At 37.4% G+C, this 25,507-nt stretch overlaps 1 protein-coding gene across 1 annotated transcript in view; it reads left to right on the top strand.

The window, feature by feature from the left end:
• Window positions 1-25,507, top strand: part of LOC150085516 (uncharacterized) — a 372,167-nt gene that overhangs the window by 180,698 nt on the left and 165,962 nt on the right. The window contains exon 4 of the mRNA XM_090374587.1: window positions 4,031-4,079. Within this exon, the coding sequence (XP_090230713.1) occupies window positions 4,031-4,079 (49 nt within the window). The remainder of the gene's footprint in view (window positions 1-4,030; window positions 4,080-25,507) is intronic.

The raw sequence follows: 25,507 nt of genomic DNA, 5'->3' as shown, positions 1-25,507 counted from the left end.
TGAAGTAGAATAAATGTTTTTTAAAAACATTTGGTTGGAGGGGGCAAAAAGCTTTATTATCAAGATGTTGTAACATGATGTGGTAAATCCCATTTGGCTCATCAGCATTGTTGGACACCATTCTAAGGAGCAATCAAAAGTTGGTTATATGGAAGTTAATGGGATGCTGTCCTGTGGTATTTTTAACTTTTGAAATTCTGGTTAGTCTGATGCTGCCGAGACTTTAACTAAAGTACTGTCCAAAGCATTGTCTGTATTGGAGAGGATTGAGAGTTCTTGCCCACTCCAGGAGATTATATGGTAGGAAACATTCCATAAAGCTGTTTAATTTTTTTCTTTATTATTCTGAAGGCAGTTTTCCTGTTAATATTGGAAGCAAAATGGGTGCTGGATTCCTTCATGGCTTGCCTTTGGATCAGATGTGCTTTCTTATAGTTGAGATTAACTGTGATTGGAACATGACAAAACAAATTTCGAGCTTTATTTTTTGCCTTCTTCATTCCACCAATAATTATAATGCTTCCTTGCTGGGGGATTTGATAATGAGCCTTTGGCCACATTTAGGAGGTTTGACATGATGTAATCTGCGGTATTATCAATAGGCTGCAGGCAAATTATTTTCTCGTTAAGGGGGGAATAGATGACTGATACTTAGCTCAGTCAGCTTGAGAAAATTTCCTGCAAGATTCAGTTAAAGGGGTCTGTTCTATCAATAGGTTACATGCAATTTGGAATTGATCACTGCCCACTCTATGATTGGGAAACAGTGTTGGAGGACAAATTGAAAGATCTGTTGCAGGGGTATGTCCAGTTGGGAACTGTACATGAATGTGTGTACTGGTATTGAGTCTCAAGAAGGCTCTTAATTAGTCAGGCACCCCCCAATAAAGGATAGTTAAAATCTCCTGATATACAGAGAAGTAGAGGCAGCTGCATGATGTGATCTTCAAAGTCTTTTAATGAGTAAATATTGTTTTGAGGCAGATAGATTGAGACAAGCATTATCACAATATGAGTAATTAGACATGCAGCAACATCTGTTGCTGCATATCTTTGAATTGTCTCTACAGGATCTTTGAATTTTCCAAGATGGGCAGCATTTGTTGTTTGTATTATGATCTAATTGACTGAGATAACAGTTTTTTACTGAAGGGGAAATTTGCGAGGTTCAAAAACTTTCCTATATACAAAGGACAGCTGGAGAATAACAATTAAATCTTGGATATCATCAGTATTGCAGTGAAACCTTCTGAAATTCCACTGTATAATAGGAGGCATTATTTGTACTTAGTTGATGAAGCTGTATCTGGCTGACTTAGGGCATTCAGACTTTGGTTTTTTTCTTTTTTTAGGAAGACAGATTGACCAAGTGTCCATATTGTCTTGAATATTCTTTGTCACATTTGAACTGTAGTAGCAATCACTGGAGGAGGAAATACCACTGGTATTGTCCAAAGAGTATATCAGTTGCCTGATCTGAGAGCTTAGATTGTTGCTAAGTGAGGGCAGCTTGAGCCCAGTAAGAGATTGATGTATTAGTAGGAACCATGACATCAGGTTGAGTGGCAATTGTTTGATGTTTCTCTTCAACACTGGCATAGGTATTACAGGGTGATTCTAAATTATTGTCGGGGTTTCCGTGGCCTATAATTTTCAAACCGGAAACAACAATCTTCCAGTTGTCTCTCCTCTGGCAACACTGTTTCCGCTGCATTGATGTCTGGGAGATATTGATGGCATTACTTCAAAATGGCGACTGTTCAAGAGAAGGAAATGTGTGTACTTTGGTTTTTCGAAACAAAGTGGCGCCTCCGTAGCCAGGTGGGAAGGAGCAGCAGAGCGTAGCACACGCTTCTTGATTAGACTGGGGTTCGAGCCCGCCACCACCAAACACGGAGGATGCGGAAAGGTCAATTAATGACCACCGCATATTCCCGGAGCAATATAGCCTTAGTTGCCAATGCTCCTAAAAACCAAAATAACAAATAACAACGAAACAAAGTCCGTTATCACAACGCAACATCATTACAGAACTCTGTATGGAAAAGATCCACCTTCAGATAATGCTATCCGACGTTGGTTAAAGCAATTTCAAGAGACTGGTAGTGTTCTGCATCGAAAAGGAGCAGGAAGATGATCCACAAAGCATTTTCTCGAAGCCCACAAAAATGAACTAGACGAGCTTCTTTGCAGTTAGGTATGCCACGAACGACATGCATTTTCTTGGATGTTGGGTTGGGCCGATTCCATGGCCTCCGCACTCACCCGATCTTATGCCACTTGATTTCTTCCTGTGGGGGATACGTGAAGGACATTGCAGCAAGACCTCTGTGACCCCTCTCAATGACTGAAGCCCAGAATTGTTGCTGCAATCGAAACAGTTACACGCAAATGCTGAGAACACTTGGAGGGAAATTGAATATCGCTTGGACATCTTACGTGCCACGAAAGGCACACATGTTGAAGTTGTTTAGCATTCTGCAGTATTGATTCTATAGGTAATAAAACTTTTTGAGTTACACTTTCATATTCTGTAAGCAGTTTTATTTTGTTGTTTTCAGTTAGAAAATTATAGGCCACAGAAACCCCGACAACAATTTAGAATCACCCTGTATGTTTGGGTATCATCATCATCATCAGTCATTTTCAATCCACTGCAGGATGAAGGCCTCTCCAGCAACTTTCCAGTTCCTTCTGTTTTGAGCACTGGCCATCCATTTACTACCCACAAACTCATGAATTTCATCTATGTTTGGGTATATTAGGTGCAATTAGTTCCTTGTGTCTTGGTAACTAACTTTGTGTTCAATCTTATATTTTACAATTTTTTTTCTCATTTTTCCCTTATCTTAGAATATGCTGAGTGGTCACTTTTGCAGTTGGGGAAAGTCATTTCTTTGAGTGGCCATACTTTTGGCATTTATAACATCTCAAAGAGTTGAGAATGTAGGGGCAAATGCAGCAAAGTGGATGACTTGCTTTTACAGATGAGCACTTCTAGCTCCAAAATTTGTGAGGCCCTGTGCAAAAATAAATATGGGATATTTTTGTAATAGTAATTTTTTATTTTTTCAAATTTTACAGCTCTTGTAGTGACAATAATGTGGGTAACTAGACATTAAGACGGCGGTAGGCGCGTTGATAGAAATGTAAAAAACAAAGATGGCGATGATATTATTATTTAGACCATTTGAGTGCAGGGACCTGTTCGACAGAACTGGTGCTGCAGACGAGCATAAGTTGGGGGTGTTGAATGTGAGAATAATATTCCTGGTAGGGGTAAGTTTTATTATTTTTTTTAATCATAACCATTTGGCTTGAATTACATTTTGTTCCTGTAGCCATTGGTTTATTTCTTCTTCTGTAACATTCAGTAGATCCCAACTGGATATAACACATTCTACAACAAGCCAACCAAACCCAATTCGAAGGGCCCCTGTTCTCTCTCTCTATCTCTCTCCAGTTCACACTCACAAGTGTTCAACAAGAAGCCAACAACTCCATAATAATGCTACTATCACCTGAAGTTCAATTGGAAGGCACTTCATCCCTCCCTCCACAGTAACTCAACTGTTGAAAACCATAACAGTTTGTCCATAATGTTCAGGATGGTGTTTATTTTGTTTGATATATATTTTTCATTGTAAATGCATCATCAAAGAAATTGCTTACCTGTTATTGTATTGACACTTATTTTGTTACCTACCAGGAACAGCAGCTATTGTACAATAAACATAGCAATATCTTCACATAGAGTTGTGTTGTTCTTTTTATATCCGAGAATTATTTCAAAGTGTTATTATTAAGAGAAGTTGGCTAGCTCTGGAAATATTTTCATTGTAATGGTATTTTACTGTATCATTTTATGCTGTTTAAATTTGTTGTACATTACAAAATTCAGAACAGCAGATAAGTTTTATAATGAACAGTTTTAATTGTCAATTGTGAAATTTTGCAAAATGTTTTAAAATTGTTCAGTAAAATTAATGAATATTAAACTGAAATGTCATTATTCCATATTTATTTCTAGGTTCAGTCTGGAGGAGGGACTTGATATGACTGATAGTGATGATGAGCCAGTTAGTTTTTAGTAATATTATTTTTATTTTATTTTTTTTACTGTGGTTGAGAAATCATTTAGGGAAACACAGTTTGCAGTAGTTTTTATGAAAAATAAGAGCACTGCTCTGCATTTCAAGAACAATATTGGGTATTTTAATCTTTAACTATACATGTAATGTTGTTTCAGAGCTTTTGTGGCTCCTTTATCTATGGATAAAACTGAAATTTTATATTTTAATCCATAGCCTACATTGTTCTACTACTGCTAAATTGTTAAAACAAAAAAACCACCAAAGGGAAACATCTAGGGTTTTGGCTTCATTGGAGGAGACCTCAGTCTGATTGCCTGGAAGATGCCTTGATATGATTGGGAGAAGTCCCTTCTTTGTAGCTAGCCATACCAAGCATTTGAGCAGGAGATGAGGACCTATATGCCTCTCATGCCCAAGCCTTTCACCTCCCTCCCCCATGATCTCAGATAATACAAGTTATGAATAGTCAAATAAAACTTAAGTTAAGAATAGTGACCTAATAGTAACTGCTAAATTGTTAAAACAAAAAAACCACCAAAGGGAAACATCTAGGGTTTTGGCTTCATTGGAGGAGACCTCAGTCTGATTGCCTGGAAGATGCCTTGATATGATTGGGAGAAGTCCCTTCTTTGTAGCTAGCCATACCAAGCATTTGAGCAGGAGATGAGGACCTATATGCCTCTCATGCCCAAGCCTTTCACCTCCCTCCCCCATGATCTCAGATAATACAAGTTATGAATAGTCAAATAAAACTTAAGTTAAGAATAGTGACCTAATAACTCCCAACACACAATAACTGTTGTGAGACCCTCCCCTATGAGTGTGGACACCACACACGCACACACCCTAAACAAAATTGAGTTCTCCAGAATCACTGCAGTAGAAGCCTAACAGACAGTGAGATCCAGGTTCTTAGCAAAGGGGTTCAGTTTGCTCGTTTCAAGTAAACATCCATCATGGAGATTCTCGTCTATTCAGGCATCCCAGTTAAGCACATTGAGGGACTCTCTTACCTTAGACCTATTTGATGAATAAGCCCTTAACAAGTATAATAGAGATTACGAAAAACACAACTTATCCAAAGCAGGGGAAACAGCCCTCTCCTACTTTAAGAAAGACCCCAATTTAGACATTATTTAAGCTGACAAATGAGGTGGCTTTATAATAAAAAAAATTATGGCCATCTGCACTGGGTATACCATGTGTCAGAATACTGACACATGGTATTCTGAAAGTAGACCCTACAAAAAAGTGTGGAAAAGACTGAGCAGTCTCTTAAAGGACTTTTCACTCAGAAGAGAATAGAACAAGCATGTTTCAAAAAACTTAACCTCCCAGAGAGCTATAGTGAGTAGAAGCCACCCAGATCAAAACCTTCTTGGTTTTGATCTGGGTGGCTTCTACTGGTATAAACCCTTTGAATATTAATGACATCAAAGAAGTCCTGGACCTCACTGTTCTTCAGGCGTATTTCTCTGTACAAAAAAAAAAAAAAAAAGAAAAAAAAGTGGCCTTGGTTGGGATCCCCAACTCCATAGACATTTATATGGCTGAGTTTGAAAACACATCTTAGCCTCTATCCCAGGGCAGTCCCCAAATCATGGTTAAGGTTTTTGATGACTTTTCTGTAGTTTGGAACCATAATGATGGAGACTTTGATAGGCTTCATAAGTCTCAACAGCTAAGGCAGTAGCATAACTTTCTCTATTAAAATGGATAAAAGTCTTCCTTGTTTTGACTTTTAATATCAATATTCTTAGTAACTGACTTAGCATGTCAGTATACAGATGACCTTATCAGTTTAAAACTACCGCTTCAACCACCTAGTCTCTGTAAAATCAGGCATAATCAAGACATTAAGGATTTGTACACCTTTTACTTTTACTTACACCTGATAGTGTAAAGCATTTCAGATTGGCTGCTAGGATAGCTCTTGGGATTTTGTTAATGATATACAGGAATTTTGACAGCTGGCATAAGAAGGTGATTATTCCATTGTATAAAGCAATGGTTAGGGCACATTTGAATACTGCATACAGATCTGGAAGCCTCATTTTAGATTGGATGTGGATTTGTTGGAATGGGTGCTGAGAAAAACAATAAGATTCTCTTATGCAGAAATACTTCAGCCAGCTGGCTTTGTGGTGGAAGTGAGTAATTTGAATAAATTTAAAAGGAAGAGCTAGAAAAATTGTTTGAGGGGATGGACAGGTGATGTGGGAGCTATATGCTTGTTTTCTTTCATGATTTGCAACTAATAATACTAATCCAAGAAATTTACCCATAAAATATAAAAAATTTCTTTGTATTAGTAGTCACAAATGATGCAAGGAAACAAGCTTATAGGAAGAGGGTGGGGAAAACACTTCTTGCATCATCTGTTCATCCCCTCTAGTAATTTGTCTACTTCCTTAAATTTATTCAAGCTATCCACTTCCACCACAAAACCTGATGGCAGTTTGTTCCAACATTAAACTACCTCCTGGATGAAATCAAATTTGCACACATCTATTCTGAAACAATTCTCTCTCTCAGGGTACTCAAATCTTTTTTATTTTAGATTGGATGTGGATTTGGCTGGTGCGGCATAAGCCTCAGACTTCTTTGCACCATATGGCTAATAATAATAATATCTAATGGACCAGTGAGATTTATTCTCCTTCCTTCTAGTGTTTATGACTGAAGAAGTCTTTGGCAGAGATTTCTCGTAATCTGCCTTAGCTTGCCCAACATGCTTTTGTGACCTGACAGCAGACTTCAGTATCACCTGATAATTTATACACATCCCATGTATTTTAATTTTCCGCCATTGGTTTCATCAGTTCAAAACGAAGTAGCTTCTCTGATGAATTTGCTGATGATGACATCAGTTAGTCCACTGGATAGAATTTAAAAGATTGTGTGAGACCAATGAAAGCAAATCCCTCTCCTTTATTCTTTATGGTAGTTCCAACGTCAGTACACTGTGATCACTGCCACCTAGTGCTTCCTTTATCTGAATATTCCTAATGCACAAAGAATTACTGCTGATAAGAGTATTACTTTCTTTCATTGCTTCTCTAGCATGCTGGTATAGAATGCAGTCAATTCAGAAAAGTATTGTTACCGTGTGAATGACCAGTGAACAAGTTACAGTCAATATTTGGAGAGTTAAAATTCCCTATTATAAGACGTTCCAATACATTAGCCCACTTTATATGTTTGTTATACCCATCACAGTCATTTGGCCTATAACAAATTTCTCGTTTTTCTTTTCCAACACCTTATGTTATGTCATACTAAACTGACCCAACCTTGCACTGGCCATACATGTCAGCTGGATGCACCGTCTTAGATTCTGTTTGCTTTTTAACAAAGAAAATAATTTCTCCCACTTCCTCTGCCCTTTCTGCACATATTATACTCACCATATTCAAATCTGCTTCCCTGATGTCTGAGTAACACCATGTCTTTGATATCACTACATCTTCGTTTGATGACTTTACCAGTACAGTCAGTTCTGGAAACTCTGCTATAATGGGGTACATGCGGTCCTAAAAATCTTCGCGTTATGGCATTTCACGCATTAAAAACAACAGGGCTTTTGGGAAAAATAGGGACAGAGCACTATAAAAAAAAAAAAAAAAAACAAGTTCAGTGTGCTAAGTAAAACACCAAAAAAACTAACACAGGTTAAATTATCTTAAACGTCTAATAAATAAATAAATATTACAGTAAATATTGCACTGTAATATATACATAGTAATTGATATTTCTGTTCACTGACTATTTTTTTGGATTGTAAAATTTAAAACAGTAAAAAAACATAAGCAATCAATAGTGACAAACATTATTATTATTATTATTAGCTATATGGTGCAAGGAAGCCTGAGGCTTATGCTGCCAAAAAAAAAAAAAAAAAATCCCGAGTTAACCTGAGAGAGAGAGAGAGGTAGAAAGGAATCGCCAAGAAAGAGAAGAATGATGGTATCCAGCTCAGGACCCTGGGTGTGCCAAGCCCATACCCACCAGATGTGAGCCCCTGGGGTTAATGGCATGCACAAGTGAGATATGCAGTAACAATTTCACACTTTAAAAATAGGAATGAAGAGAAGATTCTGAAAATTTATTTATGTTTTTTTATATGATTGAAGATTTCATGGCAGGAAACACATTTCACCATAATAACATAGATGCCCACACAGTTCCAGCTATTGGTATTATCGCAAATGCAATAAGATCGAGTTTACTACCCGTTTATAATTAGATTGCAACAACAGAAAAGCCCAATAAACCAGGAACTGCAAATTATTTTATGGTAGTGCTCCTCCGCTCATGAAATTTCTGTTCGAACTGAAAAATGTGAGCTCTCGAAAACATTAGTCGACCAACAATATCACCTGTTATCTTGTGAATACAACGAATGACAACAGTGTGTCTCCAACCAATACAGCTACAGAAAATGGGAAATATAACTCTCACACATTTGACATTTTTAAGCTTTGTAAACTTGATATATTGCTGAACAAAACCCGGCACAGCTTGGTGCCGGGTTTTGTTCATCTGGTATTACTCGAGATGAAATCGTGCATGAGCAAATGCGTTATACTCACATTATTCCCTAATATATCAGTCACATTGCCAAAATGCATGTTATAGAAGAACTGACTGTTCTTCAAATTCGTTCACTGTGCTCCTAGCATTAGTGCACATTAGTGTCTATTCATGCACCTGTTTTTACTCTTAGTACCTGTCACAGCCCACATATTTGCTTGTTCCGATTATTCGCTGGTGATTCCTGGCAGATCTTGTAATCTCCAACACTTTGCTTTCCAACCTGCTGCATCTCCCAAAGGCGCCTCCGTAGCCAGGTGGGAAGGAGCAGCAGTGCGTAGCACACGCTTCTTGATTAGACCGGGGTTCGAGCCCGTCACCACCAAATACGGAGGATGCGGAAAGGTTAAGGAATGACCACTGCATATCCTGGAGCAATATGGCCTTAGTTGCTAATGCTCCTAAAAACCAAACAACAACAACAGCATCTCCCAATAGAAGCAGTGCAAGAACCACTTACACCTCTGCCTGTGGCTGCTATTAATCTGTTATGTATCCCCCCTCTCCAAAGCTAGCAGTTTTTTGACCCACCTGACACTGTCTTAATAGCATCAGCAAATGTTCTTGAACCCCTTCTATTTATGGTCTGTGCCTCCTCTTAGCAGGCACAGACCATGTTGGGAAAAATTCTACCCCATGAACCTTGCACATTCTCTCCAAGGCTCTCATAATATACTGTCTGGCAGAATTTCAGGCACTTTCATATTTAATCCTTTCTCATGACTTTTTCCCAACATTTCCTTGTACTTGTTAAGTAAATCCTCCATGTGGTTTGGCACCCCACACCTCATGGAAGGATGCTGCCCCTCTGTGTTAACCAGGCAATACTAGGTGGCAGATGACTCTCATCAACCGGTGCATTGCTACCATTTTGCTTATTTTAAGCTAGAAATGGTGGAACCCATGTTTTGTCTCCAGAGTAAAGCTCCGGTAAACTCACCCCATCTCTTCCATCATGCAGTATGACTGATGTCTTTTGAGGATACAGCTCTAAAACAGTGTTCGTAAGCCAGCCAGCAGTTAGTACACCGGACCGAACCTATTGAACACTCTCTAGGAGGCTTCTGGATCTGCTAGATAGTGACTAGAGGGAGTCAGAGTAGTGTGTCGAGGCCACGTTATGTTAAGGAGCTGGGTATATTCTTACCATGTGTAAGCCATCTCCAAAAATTTCATTACTTCATACAGCATGTCTCCCACCTTTTCTTTCTACTGAATACACCATGAATTGTTAAACTGCAAAAGAACTAAACCTCCCCAACGATTCCTCATTCTTTTCACAAATATACATGGTCTTAGTTCTAATCTCAGTGATGTCTATTTCCACTTACAGTCAAGCCAAACCCCGTGCACTTTTTCTGACAGAATTTCAGTTATCAGTTGAATCAACTACTCATCTCAGTTGTGTGAATTATTCACTTCAAAGGTGGTAACTTGTATATATGTCCATTCTAATATTCTGTCAGAGACTTAGTAATTTGGAATCTTCTATTTTTGATCTTCTCTGGCTTAAAATCTCTCTATCACGTTCTGTCAAATTCATCTGTTGCCTCTGTCATTCTCCAAACTCCACTAATCACTTGGAACTCTTTGACTTCCTCTTTTTTGAAACTTGACTTTCTCTAGTCCAACTTTCCTTGTTTATTTTAATGTTCACAACCCCGGCTGGCTTCTGCAGTCACTAATGACCTCTTGCATATTGTTCATTTATCTACCAGAATACCAGACAATCCTAACCTAGCAGCCAACACTCTTGATCTTTATCTCACAGACAATCCTTCTAAGTATGCAGTCGAGGTGAGTGGTCCTCCAGGTACCTCATATCATAACTCGGTGACGGTCTCTTCTCCAATAAAGCTTTTCTCTCATGGCCATTGACAACCATGTGTTGTTTGGCATTACAAGAATGCAAAATAGTATGATCTACAAAATTTCTTTTCTTTGGTCAGATTACTGTTTCGAAACTTCTGTAAAATTATTCTTGTAGGGATGGAATTAATTCCACACTCCATCTTAAAATCTCGTCCTTTATCTAAACCTTGGTTTTCTGATAAATGTGCTAAGGGTGTTCAAGAGAAGAATGTTGCATATCATAATTGGCTAGTTTCCAAATCTTCAGTTTCATTTTTTGTCTACACCAAAGCTTGCAACAATTGTAAAGCAGTTATTAATGCCTCCTGTGTTCTTCTGTCAAAAGGATTTTGATGAATCTTGATGATAAGAAAGCTCCAAGTCCTGATGGTATTTCTTCACTAGTTCTCAAAACATGTGCTCCTGAACTTACTCCTGTTCTGTGTTGCCTTTTTTCACTTTCTTATTCCAAAGGCGTTTTTCCTTTTGTGCATATCCAGCCAGTTCTTAAAAAGGGTAACAAATCTGTCCCATTGCAATTACATCTATTCTTTCTAAAGTAATGAAGGAATCAATTAACTGCCAACTCTTAAACTATTTAGAAACCTGTGTGATCAACAATCTCCACTATGGATTCTGTCAGTGTCAATCCTCTGGCTTATGTTACTCATCTGTGGACAAATTGAATGGAAAAGTTTGGTGAAACTCAAGCAGTTGCTCTTGACATTTCAAAGGCTTATGATCATGTTTGACATAAAGGTCTTCTAAATAAGCTTTCATCTTATGGTTTGCCAACTTTTTTTGTAATTGGGTATCCAGTTTTCTTTCTGACTGCTCACTGTAGATGGCTCTCTGTCTTCTAACTTCTCCACTAATGCTGTTGTTCCCCTTTCTTCCACTCTTTTCTTGTTGTTTATACTCCGGCATGACCGCCTGGTCAGTGGAGTTTACAATAAATCAATCAATACAAATAATCATATTTAGCAGTCATGGGATTGAACCCCGTTTCACTCAAAGAGCGTGTGCCACTGCACTCGCACTCCTGACCACTCGGCTAATGACCTTCTTTCATTGACCAGAAATCCTATCCATACTTTTGCTGATGATAGCATTGTATTACAGCTTCCAGTTTGAGAAACCCTGCCCTCCCTGCTGAAACAGCTTCAACTTCACGAATATCCAATACCAATTTCCTAAATGCTGATCTCCATGTAATTCTCTAGTGCAGAGGTCGGCAACCTGCAGCACAATATGAAATGGCATTAGAGGACTTAAAAATCAAGAACATGTGGAGTGCAAGACTAAAATGCCTTAAAACTGAAATTGAGGATTTGGAGAGGCAAAAGGCTGCCCTTGCAATTCTACACAATTGAATGGCGAAATATGAGTTGAAAAAGTGTGTTCGATATGTGGAATAGCTTACCAGACACGTATATAAATTTGAAAATATTTGCATTTGGACTTCTTTCAGCGTTTGGTTCGACTATTTCTACAGGCAAATATTTTGGAACATGACTGTATTAAAAATAAATCAAGAAACCGTCTGGACAATACAAGTCTCTCAGCATGTTTAAAGATGAAAATTATGGCATACTTGCCTGATGTTGAGAGACTCGCTCAAGAAGTTCAGCAGCAAAAGTCACATTAATTTGTACCTAATTGGACATTTGTTACGTTTTTTCAGTATTAATAAATAATATTTCAAAAAATATATATTTTTTAATAAAACACCTTCCCACTCTATCCATTTTTTTAAAAAAACTCCCACCCCACTCCTCCAGCTTGAGCTGAGTCTCTTCACTCAAAAAAAGGTTGCTGACCTTTTTTTGAGTGAAGCTCTAGTGGGTCAAAGGTAACTTAGTTCATTTCAGTCCTGTCTCATATCTTGCAAAAAGGATTCTTCTGCTCCTATGCTTATCTTTGATGACATGTGATTTTTAGGCAAGATCATATATCTCTATTGGGGATTACCCTGACTTCTAATCTCTCTTGGCATAAGCACATTAGAAATGTTGCTTCCTCTGCGTCTTTCACTCTCAGCATTACTTTTCTTCTAAAACTGCTTTCAAGCGTCTAGATTCCATTCAAAACTGGGCAGTTAGGTTAATTAATGACTCATCTCTAATAGAGTCTCTCCACTCTCTGTCCCATAGACGTTCTGTTTCTGCTGCATGCCTTTTCTATAGATTCTTCCGCGGGCACTGTTCTTCTGAATTGGCTTTTATAACTCTCTCTTTCAAAAGCGATCTGAACACATGCTGCAACCAGTCAACATCCTTTTACTGTCCAACTTCAGCCTCACAGAACTAACTTTTCTTCTTCCTCATTTATCCATGCAACTTCTGTTTTCTGTAGCAGCCTTACTTCATATGTATTTCCTGAAAATTGCAATCTGCAGAATTTCAAACCTAATATCAACAAATATCTTCTTTCATCTTCTCAACCCATGCACGGTACCAAGTACTATAGGTTCTAATACCTCTTGTGTTTGGTATTTTCATAATAATAATAAAAAAAAAATACTCAGCTCTCCTACTCTTAATATCATTAGTACTGTACTAATGTGTACAACAATGTAAAGCAGCTACTTTATATTATCAACTTTTTCCTTAGCAGACATACCCTTGTCCTATTCCACTTATCTTTCCCATCTATCTGACATATCCAATATACAAACATTATCTTATATACAGTAGAGTGTCGAAAGTCTGAACGAGCCAGTATTCATTTTTTTTTTATGCTGGTGCCAGTTATCGTGATCATGTTTGCAAATTGAATTTTGATTCTATTAAGCGAAAATCGGAAGAATATTATCCACAGGCTAAAATGAAGATATAAAGCACAAATTTACACATTTTTTTTTTCTCTTGCCAATTACAAAATTAAATGATTTGTGAAAATTGGAAGAATATTATCAACAAGTTAGCAAAATAAAAATTTATGCTTATGTACATATCTTCATTAATATACAATACAGTACTAACTGAACATAACACTTTGTAATCTGATATTTCTGTGGGGGGGGGGAGTTGTAAAATCTAAAACAGAAAAAAAGATAGTGTCAATCAATAATAAAACATGGCAAGCACAAGTGAGATACGGAGTAAAAAGATTCTGAACAGAGTTTTTACAGTATTTTATTTTACCGTACTGTAGCTTCCTTTCTCTTTTAAAAGGAAACAGACATTTTTACCAATTGAACCAAAGCTTGAGATTTTAAACAGACTTTCAAAGGGAGAAAGCGGGTCTTCATTAGCAAAATTTTACTAGGTTGGAAAGTCAACCATAACAGACATTAAAACAACAAGGGAAAAAAAATTAAAGTTCACATCAAAACTTGATTCAGATGTTGCAAAAATTAAAGATAAACTTTGAGAACAGCTAATGACCCATCCCTTGAAGATGTCATTTGTTTGTGGTTCACACAGAGACAAAGTTTAGGAGAACCTATATCTGGATTTTTGTTGTGAAAAGGGTGCTGAATTTTAACAAAAAATTAGGCAGTACCTCAGATTTTAAAGCCCATGTTTTTATTTCTAAACTTAATAAATTCTTGTTGGTCTCCAAAGTTTGAAAATCCAAACTAATCCCCGGTCCCAATTAGTTCAGATTATCGACACTCTACTGTACGTGAAAACATTGTACATCATCAATTAGCACATGATGAACCAACTATACTGTGCAGTGGTCATCCCAAACTCAGCTACAGCACAAGGAACTAGTCAAGCAGGCTACAACAGAAACTGCTGAAGATATACTGTCCACAGATGAGCATCACATTGCAAGAGCCCACAGCAATCTCCAAAAAGATAAACAATTCAAGGAATAGCAATCAGAAGGTGTTATTATTATTATTAGCCATATGGTGGAAGGAAGCCTGAGGCTTATTCTGCACCAGCCAAAAAAAAATTCCCAGTTACTCTGAGAGTCAAAAGTAGAAAGGAATCACCAAAAAAGAGTAGAATGATGATATCCAGCTCAGGACCCTGGGTGCACAAGCCCACACCCACCAGATGTGAGCCCCTGGGGGTAATTGCAGGATCAAACCAAAAAAAACTAAGACTTCTTGCCAACAGTGTTGGCGGGCGCAGACACCCGCTCATGAAGGAAACAGAGTACCCACATCCTGTCCACTTCTGCAAAGAAATTTCTCTGTTCCTATATAAAAAATAACATTCTATTCCATGTAAATTAAAGGATACAATCCACCAATTCTTCCCTAGTAGAATCACAATCAATAATGGCTATTTCTGTTGGAGGATGTTGTGTCATGTGATGCATGGGTGTAGTCTCCAGCATTGTGCTTGAGGTTCACTCTTTTAATTCCTTCAAAGAGGAACATTAACCATGTTCCTCAAGCCCTTATATAATTCCATTAGAATGCTGAATATGTGCTTAATCTCCTCACACTCTCTGCAATGATAGCTAGGGTTGTCAGATTTATATGACTGGATTAAAGGACACTCAAAAATAATTAATGCTACAACTCTCACTCCACTCCCTCCCACTCCAAAAAAGGAAAATTGAATGATTTTTTAGTTAATAATTAAACATTTTGTTTAAATTTTTTAGATTTTGGTTTAAAAATTATAGTTTTCATATTGACTATGAATATTTTCAAATTTTAAATATTTAATGGTAAACTATTATTTTCTGTGGGGAAGGATATGGATTGATATAAAAAGCATGAATTGATCCAAATATTTTAATACAAGTTTAGTGCATTCATTGACATTAAACATATTTTGTACTACTTCAAGCAGCCTTAAGAACTACGGCATCATTTTTAATTTTCTCAAAAAATCTAAACAATTAACTTTAAAATTGAAGTAGATCGTTAGTTCTCTTTTTATGAGTGAAACTGAACATCTATTTCTCCCATCCTTCCACTTCAAGTTCATTACACTAAAAATCCTTTCTGAATTTGCTGAAGTCCCCCGGCACTGAAAAAAAAACATACGAAAGGACCTTGAAAATATTTGAAAGCTTAAAATTAACACTTTTCAAAATGAAATACCATTGACTCGAACAAGTTTAAAATTTTTCAGAGCTCGACGCAGCTTCATAATTTGTTTTCAGTGCTGAAATCTCATCAAATAAATCATTCATATCGACTTAAGTTTTTCTATTAATTTAAAATATTCTGCTACTTCAACAAATGAGTCATAGTTAGGACAACCATTTTTAAAGATTAAATTTGCCAAGTTTCAAAAAAGGAGTTTTTTCATTTAAATTAAATTTCTTTCCTAAATATTTCAATGCAGCATTTTAAAATGATTTGAAATAATTTATTACTGTGCTTTTAACTACAGGGTCTAATATCTGAAAATGCTGATGAACTCGACACCAAAAAATTCTTGATCAAGACGATTCTTCAGTGAATTTTTTTAGATCATTCATTATATAAAAAATATCACTGGCACACGTTTCATTCTTTTCAAGCTCTTTTATTTCTTTGCATATTATTTCGATCACATACATTGAGAAAAGAAAATATAATTCTATAATTATAAGGACCTCTGTAGAATTTTAAAAAGCTGTTTGGAACAGTCTTCTGGTTTGCTTACGAAATAAAGGCTCAAAGCCTTCCATGAAAGCAAAATTCATTCTATACATGGTTGTAAAGAAAGCCATCTAGTTGGTATGTACCTTAAAATCTATTTCGGCAAATTCATGAAATTCTTGAAGGTTATCCCTTCTTTTAGCTGAAACAGAAAAATGACCATATCTAAATTATTGAAAGAATATTTAGCTAAATTATTATGAATAATATGAGCATGGCAGTTTGCTTTAATTACATCTTCATTTAATTTCTTAATATTTTGGAATAAGGATTTATTATTCCCAGAATTACAATTTGCATTCTCTGCATTGAAACTAGATACCCTTTGCCAATCCAATCCTAAATTACTCATTGAATTTTTTTAGGCACTCAAACATTCCATCTGCACTTTCAAAAAAATCAGTTAAATAGTTTGTAGGACCATATTCTTTGTTGAAGTACTGAATTGACAAAGGAAACATTTTCATATTCTTTTTATTAGAAGCATCAATCTGTAAACAAAAAAATAATGGTGGATCATGATGTTTTAAATCATCCAAAACAATTTGCAATGCTTTTTTACCTAAAACATTACAAACAATGGCAGCAGATTTAGTTCTTCCATGTGATATTTTTGAATCATTGTAAAGTTTAGAGTTCAATTTCATGCTACAATCTAATGAGTTATAAGAATGGCGATGCTTAATTGAATGATAAATATGAGTTATTTCAGCTGCAGTAACTAAATCCTCTTCTTTCATATTCTTTTTCACAAGAAACCTATCAAGAAGTTTCGAAGAATTTGCCAATTTATTAGCTTGAATATTTATACTGAGTAACTGCTAAGGTGCCCATATAATCAACTTTAAATACATTTCTGCATAGGAGACATCTTGCCTAATGAGGATCAATTGTTTATGCTAGCCATTCGTATTCTTACTCCCAATTTTTGTTATAAGAACAAAGCCTCTTCTTTTTTGTGGGAAAATTCCATTTTTGATGGCTAAAAAATAAAATGTTTTCAAAATATGTAGGTGCCTATAACCTCATAAATGAAATAGATTTTCCCGATACCTATGATTTTATTAATTATCTACCAGTCACATGGTTTTCGTGAAAATTAGATCATAGCCACACAAGTGCAAGTTTTATCCTTTGTCAAAAAAATATAATTTCATCGTGAAATTAAGTTAATTTAAGAAATTAAGTTAAGAAGTTAAGTGCATGTTGCTTGTGAAACTACATATATCAGCTGGAGAGGCTAGAATAGGTTAAGATTATCTCTTTATGATTCATTTCTCAGTGGCGGATTTTGCATTTGAGGGGGTTTTTAACATATCCCCTGTTAAGGCTTTGAAATCACAAATTGTAATTTTTTGTCGATTTGGGGGGCCCGAAGCGTACGCCTGTGCAGAAATCCGCCACTGCCATTGAAAAATGAAAATAAAAAAGGACAAGGACGTCTGGCAACCCTAATGATAGCACACAACGACATCCCCCTTTGTCCATATCATATCCCACTATAGAGAAAAAAAAAGGAAGCAAGTTGCACACTGTATGTAGCTGTGATTGGGAAGAGAACTTCCATCGACAGTTCTCTTCTGTGCTGTTCTTGTTTTAGGCATAATTTTAGTCTAAATTTAATTTAAAAATGCCACACAAACTAAAAGATAGGAGTATAATAATGCACACCTATTACATTTCTAAATGATTAGCTAAATACAAAAATAAGCTAACCTGTATGGCAGTAATAATGACAAATGATGCAAGATAGAAAGCTTATATGGCATCAGCCAAAACAAAAAAAAAAAAAAACCTACACAGTTCACCTATCTATACCCTCCAAGGATCTATATAGTTCTTCCTTCAAACTATTTATTTACTATAACATACTACACTACAGTATATTAGTTACAGATTCGACATCCACATCAAAATAAGGCTCTATGAATATTTAGTTAATTTATACATCTTTAGCTAAATTCAAAAATAAGCTAACTTATGTTATTAGGACAATTAAAACTATTTAGTAATCTTTCAATGGAAATGTTAAAAGTATATCATTAGCAGGCATGAAATCAAAAAATTTTCACTTTTGAAGCAGAAATTATTTTCAATCTATTATGAACACAACTGTGAAAAGTCCATTTAATTCAGCCTATTGGTCTGTTGCAACAGACCAATAGGCTGAAAAAAAATTAAGAACGGATAAAACAATAAAAAAAGTTAAAGCACACATAAGGAGCTTTCAAGGCAGTGGTAGTGAATAGCACAGCTGTCACGTAACAGATTCCCAGGACACATTAATGCTCATACACACACTTGCCAGAAAAAATACAAACTTGTATTCAGTATCGAATAATAGCAAGTGTGTGGCACAGCATGGATTCTATGAGATGTTTTAGTGTAATTGTAATCATTCTTTCAGCAAATAAAGTATAGCTGTGAAAAACACGAAGGAAGAGGACTTTGTTGCCATATAGCTCTCTCTCCAGTGTATCCACACATTCTCAATAGTATTGAGATTAAGTGAATGTGGGGGCCAGGGAAGATGGTGGAAATCTGTGTCATGTTCCCCGAACCATTCTGGCATGATGTGCTGTTGCATTGTCATCCATAAAGTGGCCATCACCTTCAGAATAAAAGTAACTTTTAGGGTGCAGTAGAATCTTTATACTGAGTGACTGTATAAATCAGGTACTCCCCAGATGACATTTGACCTTTCACCAGCATTAACAGACCCAGTCCATGCCAACAAAACATTCTCCATACCATGGTACCACCTCCAGATGCTTGGGTTGTCTTAACAAGGAAGCAAGATTCATCGCTTTGTGAGGTTCTTGCCACAGTCTCTGTCTATCATCATTGCAAAACCAAGTGTATCATGATTCATCTGACCATGATTTCATTGATTGAATACTCTCTGCACTGTTCAGTCACTACTACAAGTGGATATTTATGTTTTTTTTTTTTTTTTTTTTTCTGAAACAAGTACTGTATTGGCATATGATGCAAGAAAGCAAGCTTATACAGCACCATCCAAAAAAAAAAAAAAAACCCTTTCCCATTTCACCCATCCATTCACTCCAAAGGTTTGTCTAGTTCTGCCTTAAATTTATTTAAGCTGTCAACTGCTACAATGACAGAAGTTAGGCCTGACGTAGCCGAGTGGTCAGGAGTGCATAGCACACGTTCCTTAAGTGGACTGTGGTTCAAGCCCGTGACTACTAAATATGATAAATATTTGTATTACGATTTATTGTAAACTCTACTGACTTGGTTGTCGTGCCAGAGTATGAACAGAAATTTTAACCCCTAGCATTTTTGCTGTTATGGGCATTGCATCAGGCATACATGTAAAATTGGCTTATTTTCGGTGATTGCAATAAAAATATTTTAAGTTTCTTTAAGAGATCTACCACCCACTGGCTAAAGGCAAATTTCCACACATCTATTCTACTGTCTTTCCTCAATTTGAATTTATGTCCCTCAGGTGACTAATCTGGGCAAGAAGAAGAATCCCATCAGCATTGAGCTTGCTTAAACCATTCAAGGCCTTATACACCTCAATCAGATCACCTCACAGGTGCCTAGTCTCCAGAGACTGTAATTTGCAAAACTTAAGCCTTTCTTCACACGAGCAACCTTTCGTTCCATTCACTAATCTTGTTGCCCTTCTCTGTACTCGTTCCAGCAGTTCTACATCCTTCTTAAAATGAGGCCTCCAGACCAATATGCAGTACTCAAGGTGTGGCCTGACCATTGCGTTATACAAGGGGATAATCCCCTTCTTTTCCCTACTAGCAAAATTCCTATATCATTGACAAGGCATCATGAGCTACTCTGGCAGACTCTCTGCACTGCTCAGAAAACTTCATATCTGATTACACAATTACTCCCAGTTTCTTTACATTCTCTACCACCCTGAGTGTAGTACCACACAGTTGATATGATACTCTGGGGTTACTGCTACCCATATGCAGTATTTTACACTTGTCAATGTTAAACTTCAGTTGCCGCCTCTCAGCCCATCTGCTCAACTTTTCTAGATCCCGCTTCAGTAACATACGGTCATTAGCACCCCTGCCAACCTTCGTATCATCTGCAAACTTAGACATTAAGCCTGATATACCTTCATCAATTTCATTAATAAATACAGAAAATAACAATGGACCCAACACTGAGCCCTGGGAGACTCCACTAATAGCATTAGTCCACAAAGAGCAGTGTCCATTGACTATCGAGGCAGTGTTAGGTGGGTCGGAAAACTACTAGATTGGGGGGATACAAGGACTAATAGATTAACAGTAGCCACTGGCAGAGGTGAAAGTGATTCTTGCACTGCTTCTATTGGAATGAGCAGTAGCCTGGAAAATAAGATGCAGGATATTTCAGAGACTGCTGGGAATCATTGGGGTACAAGTAAACACATGGGTTGTGTTAGGGTAGCTAAGAAAAAGAACAGGTGCATGTATACTTGCATGTACACCAATGCTAGGAGTTTAGTAAATAAATTTGATGAATTTGAGGTATTGCTCAAAACATCAAAGGTAGATATTGTTGGGATTTCAGGGATGTGGTGTCCCACAGATATAAGGAATGCAGAACTGAAATTTTGGGAGTGCAATGTCTACAGAAAGGATAGGAAGGGAGGAGGGGTTATGCTATTAGTTAAGAAATACATAAAATCCAAGGAAGTGAAGCCAGTCGACATCATTGGACAGTGCAGTGTCGAGTCAGTTTGGTGTGACATAAGCATTGGGAGATCAAAATTGAGAGTAGGAGTGTGCTATAGGCCTAATGGCTCTGATTAGTATAATAAGAAACTGTACAGGGAAATAGAGTGGGCCAGTAAATCAGAGAGTCTTATAATGGGGGATTTTAATTTCCCAGATATTGACTTGAATTTGGGGGCTGGTCACTCACACACTAGCAAGGCTTTTGTGGATTTATTGGATGATTGTTTTCTACATCAGCATGTTTGGGAGGAAACTAGAGGGAGTAATACTCTTGATTTGATTATCAGTAGTGATTCTTCATGCATTAAGAATCTGCAGATAAATGAACCACTAGGTGGCAGTGATCACAGTGTGCTGAAGTGGGATTTATTTAAAGAGGTAACTACCATTAGGGGTAAAGGGAAAGGTTATTGCTTTCGTTAAGGCGACTACGATGGACTGAGACAGTATTTAAATTCTATACAGTGGGACCAACTGATGATGTTACCAACACCAAATTTAAAATGGGAAGCATTCAAAGAACTTATCTTGGAAGCTACTAGGCTTTACATACCAACTAAGAAATATTCTTCAAGGTTTAGGATTAAATGGATGTCAGATGAACTAAAGAGACATATGGCAGAGAAGCAAAATGCATGGGATACATACAAATTAACACGTGACACAGAAACCTATGATAGATACAAGTTGATCTGTAACCAAGTTACAAAGGAGGTTAGGCAGGCGAAGGCGGATTACGAGAAATTTTTGGCAAGGGATGAAAAGAAAAACAGCAAAGAGTTCTTTACTTATATAAACTTTAAAAGGAATGGGATGAATCAGATTGGTCCACTTGATATCAATGGGTCAACTGTTGATGATCCTGCTCAGGTAGCTAACAAACTAAATGAATATTTTGCATCAACATTCACACATGAGGAGTTATTCAGTGAGGGGAATGCCAGAGGTGTATTCAACTCTGGCAGTAAGCTCGAGAATCTTGTAATAACTGAGAGTAAAGTGAAGGAGAAATTGTTGAAGATAAACACAAGAAAGGCACCTGGGGTGGTGGAATCTATCCAGTTATATTAAGGGAGGCAGCAAAGGAAGTAAGCAAACCCTTAGCCATAATTATGAGAGCTTCCTTGGACTCAGGGGAGGTACCCATGGTCTGGAGATGTGCAAATGTGACCCCAATTCACAAAGGAGGATCAAAGGCTGACACAAGTAATTATAGAACTGTGAGTTTAACTTCTGTTCCCGGAAAATTAATGGAGGCACTGGTTAAAGAAGCACTGCAGGATCATCTAGACAAGACTTCAGTTATAGCTCGGACACAGCATGGTTTTGTTAAGGGGAAGTCTTGCCTGACCAATTCGAGTGGATACTATGATGCAGTCACAAAAGAACTGGATGCAGGGAATAACTTTGATATTATATACTTGGATCTTAGAAAGGCTTTTGATACTGTTGCACATGGAAGACACTGCTGCACAAATTGGAGCAGTGTGGCATTGGAGGCAGGTTGCTGCTGTGGATAAAGGGGTGGTTGAGGGGGAGAAGACAGAGAGTGGTAATCAATGGACACTGCTCATCGTGGACTAATGTTATTAGTGGAGTCCCTCAGGGTTCAGTATTGGGTCCATTATTGTTTTCTGTATTTATAAATGATACTGATGATGGTATATCAAGCTTAATGTCAAAGTTTGCAGATGATACGAAGGTTGGCAGGGTTATCAAGGACACTACTGACACTATGCTGCTGCAACAGGATATGCTTGAGCAGATGGGCTGAGAGGTGGCAAATGAAGTTTAACATTGACAAATGTAAAGTACTACATATGGGAAACAGCAACCCCAGAGCAACGTATCAACTCTGTGGTACTACACTGACAGTGGTAGAGAATGAAAGGGACCTGGGGGTGGTTGTGCAGGCAGATATGAAATTTTCTGAGCATTGCAGACAGGCTGCAAGAGTAGCTCATGGTGTATTGTCAATGATATATAAGAATTTTTCTAGCAGGGATAAGGAGGTGATAATTCCCTTGTATAAGGCAATGGTCAGGCCACACCTAGAGTACTGTATACAGGCCTGGAGGCCTCATTTCAAGAAGGATGTAGAGCTGCTGGAACGAGTACAGAGAAGGCAACAAGATTAGTGAATGGAACAAAGGGGTGCTCTTACGAAGAAAGGCTTAATTTTTGCAAATTACAGTGTCTGAGACTAGGCACCAGCGAGGTGATCTGATAGAGGTGTAAAGCCTTGAATGGTTTGAGCATGCTCAATGCTGATGGGATTCTTCCTCTTGCTCAGAAACCCGAGAGGGCATAAATTCTAATTGAGGAAAGACAGATGTAGGATAGACGTGCGGAAATTTGCCTTTAGCCAGCGGGTGGTTGGTTGGTGGAACAGACTTCCATCCCTTGTCGTGGAAGTTGATAGCCTAAATAAGTTTAAGGCTCAGCTGGACAGGTATTTCGAACGAACTGAGGGGTGAAGTGGAAGTGGTTATTTTTTATTTTATTATTATTATTTTTTTTTGGTTGATGCTGCATAAGCTTGCTTTCTTGCATCAAGTGCCTCTACTAATGCTAACATCACTTGTTGAGGAGGCCTCCATCCTGCAGATTTATTTTTTTTATGATATGAAAATTATTTTTTGCATCCAGTTCCTTTCTGACCATGTCATAGTATCCAATCAAATTGGTCAGACAAAACTTCCCCTTAACAAAACCATGCTGTGTCGAACTATAACTGAAGTCTTGTCTAGATGATTCTGCAGTGCCTCAATTAATTTCCCTGGAACAGAAGTTAAAATAATAGATATGTAATTACTTGTGTCACCCTTTGATCCTCTTTTGTGAATTGAAGTCACATCTCCAGTCCATGGGAAGCTCTCATAATTATAGCTAATGGTTTGTTTACTTCCTTTTCTGCCTCCTTTAATATAACTGGATAGATCCCAACCATCTCAGGTACCTTTCTTATGTTTAAATTCAACAATTTCTCCTCCTCCACTTTTCTCTCAGTTATTACAAAATTATTTAGCTCACTGCTAGAGTTAAATAAACCTCTGGCATTCCCCTCCCCAAATAACTCCTCGTGTGTAAATGTATATGCAAAATACCCATTCAGTTTGTCAGCTAGCAGGATCATCAATAGTTGAATCAATCTGATTCGTCCCTTCCTTCTAGAGTTTACAATAAGTAAAGAACTCTTTGCTGTTTTTCTTTGCCAAAGCTTTCTCGTAATCTGCCTTTGCCTGCCTAACCTCCTTTGTGACTTGATTACAGACCAGCTTACAGCTGCTATAGGCTTCTGTGTTACCTGATAATTTATATGTAGCTCATGCATTTCTCTTCTCTGCCCCGTCTCATTAGTTCATCTGAAATCCATTTAGGCCTGAACCTTGGACAATATTTCTTAGTTAGTATGAAAAGCCTAGCAGCTTCCAAGATTAATTATTTGAATGCTTCCCTTTTAGAATGTGCTGTTGATAACACCATCAATTGGTCCCACTGTATAGAATTTAAAAATTGTCTCAGGCTGCTGTAGTCGAAAGGAAAAACCCTTCCATTTATCCCAGATGGTAGTTACATCTTTAAGTAAATCCCACATCAGCAAACTATGATCACTGCCACCTAGTGGTTCCATTATCTGCTGATTCTTAATGCATGAAGAATCACTACTGATAATCAGATCCAGAGTATTACTTCCACTTGTTGCTGTTGTTGAAGGAAACAATCATCCAATAAATCCACAAAAGCCTTGCTAGTGTGCTAGTGACCAATCCACAAGTTCCAGTCAATATCTGGAAGTTAAAATCCCCCATTGTAAGATAATCTAATTTACTGGCCCACTCTTCTCTGTACAGTTGTTCATTATACTCATCAGAGTCATTAGACCTATAACACACTCCTGCTCTCAATTTTGCTTTCCCAGTACTTATGTCACACCAAACTGACTCAGTATTGCACTGTCTACCCATGTCAACTGGATGCACTTCCTCAGATTTTATGTGTTTCTTAACTAATATCATAATCCTCCTCCCTTCCTATCTTTTCTGTACATATTGTACTCCACAAATTCCACAGTTCTGCGTTCCTTATATCTGGGTGACACCTTGTCTCTGATATCCCAACAATATCTGCCTTTGATGTTTTGACCAGCACCTCAAATTCATCAAACTTATTTACTAAACTCCTAGCATTGGTGCACACGCAAGTATACATGGACCTGTTCTTATTCTTAGCTACCCTAACACAGCCCATGTATTTATTTATTCCATGAAGACTCGCAGCAGTCTCTGAAATCTCGAGCACCTTGTTTTCCAGGCTGGTGCTCATTCCAATAGAAGCACTGCAAGAATCACTTTTACCTCTGCCAGCAGCAGTTACCGTGTATCTCCCAAGCTAGCAGTTTTCCAACCCACCTTAAAAGCATCATCAAATATTCTTGCACCCTTTCTGTTTAATCATATCCCATCCCTGTAGACGCACTTTTTGCTGTCAACAAGCACAGATTACGCTGAGAAAAATTCCCCATGAGCCTTGCACAATCTCTCCACGCTGAATTGATTGACAAGGCTGTCATCATATACTCCCTCCTATGGTGTCTGGGCAGAATTGCAGAGATTTTCAGATTCAACCCTATCTCACAGCATTTTTTTTTTTTTCCAACATTGACCTGTACCTGTTAAGCAATTCCA

Source organism: Mastigoproctus giganteus, chromosome 5 (genome assembly GCF_048544385.1).
Source record: "Mastigoproctus giganteus isolate SK-2022 chromosome 5, ASM4854438v1, whole genome shotgun sequence".
NCBI lineage: Eukaryota > Metazoa > Arthropoda > Arachnida > Uropygi > Thelyphonidae > Mastigoproctus > Mastigoproctus giganteus.
The sequence above is the reverse complement of the archived record's forward strand: the minus strand, read 5'-3'. Positions and strand labels throughout refer to the sequence as shown.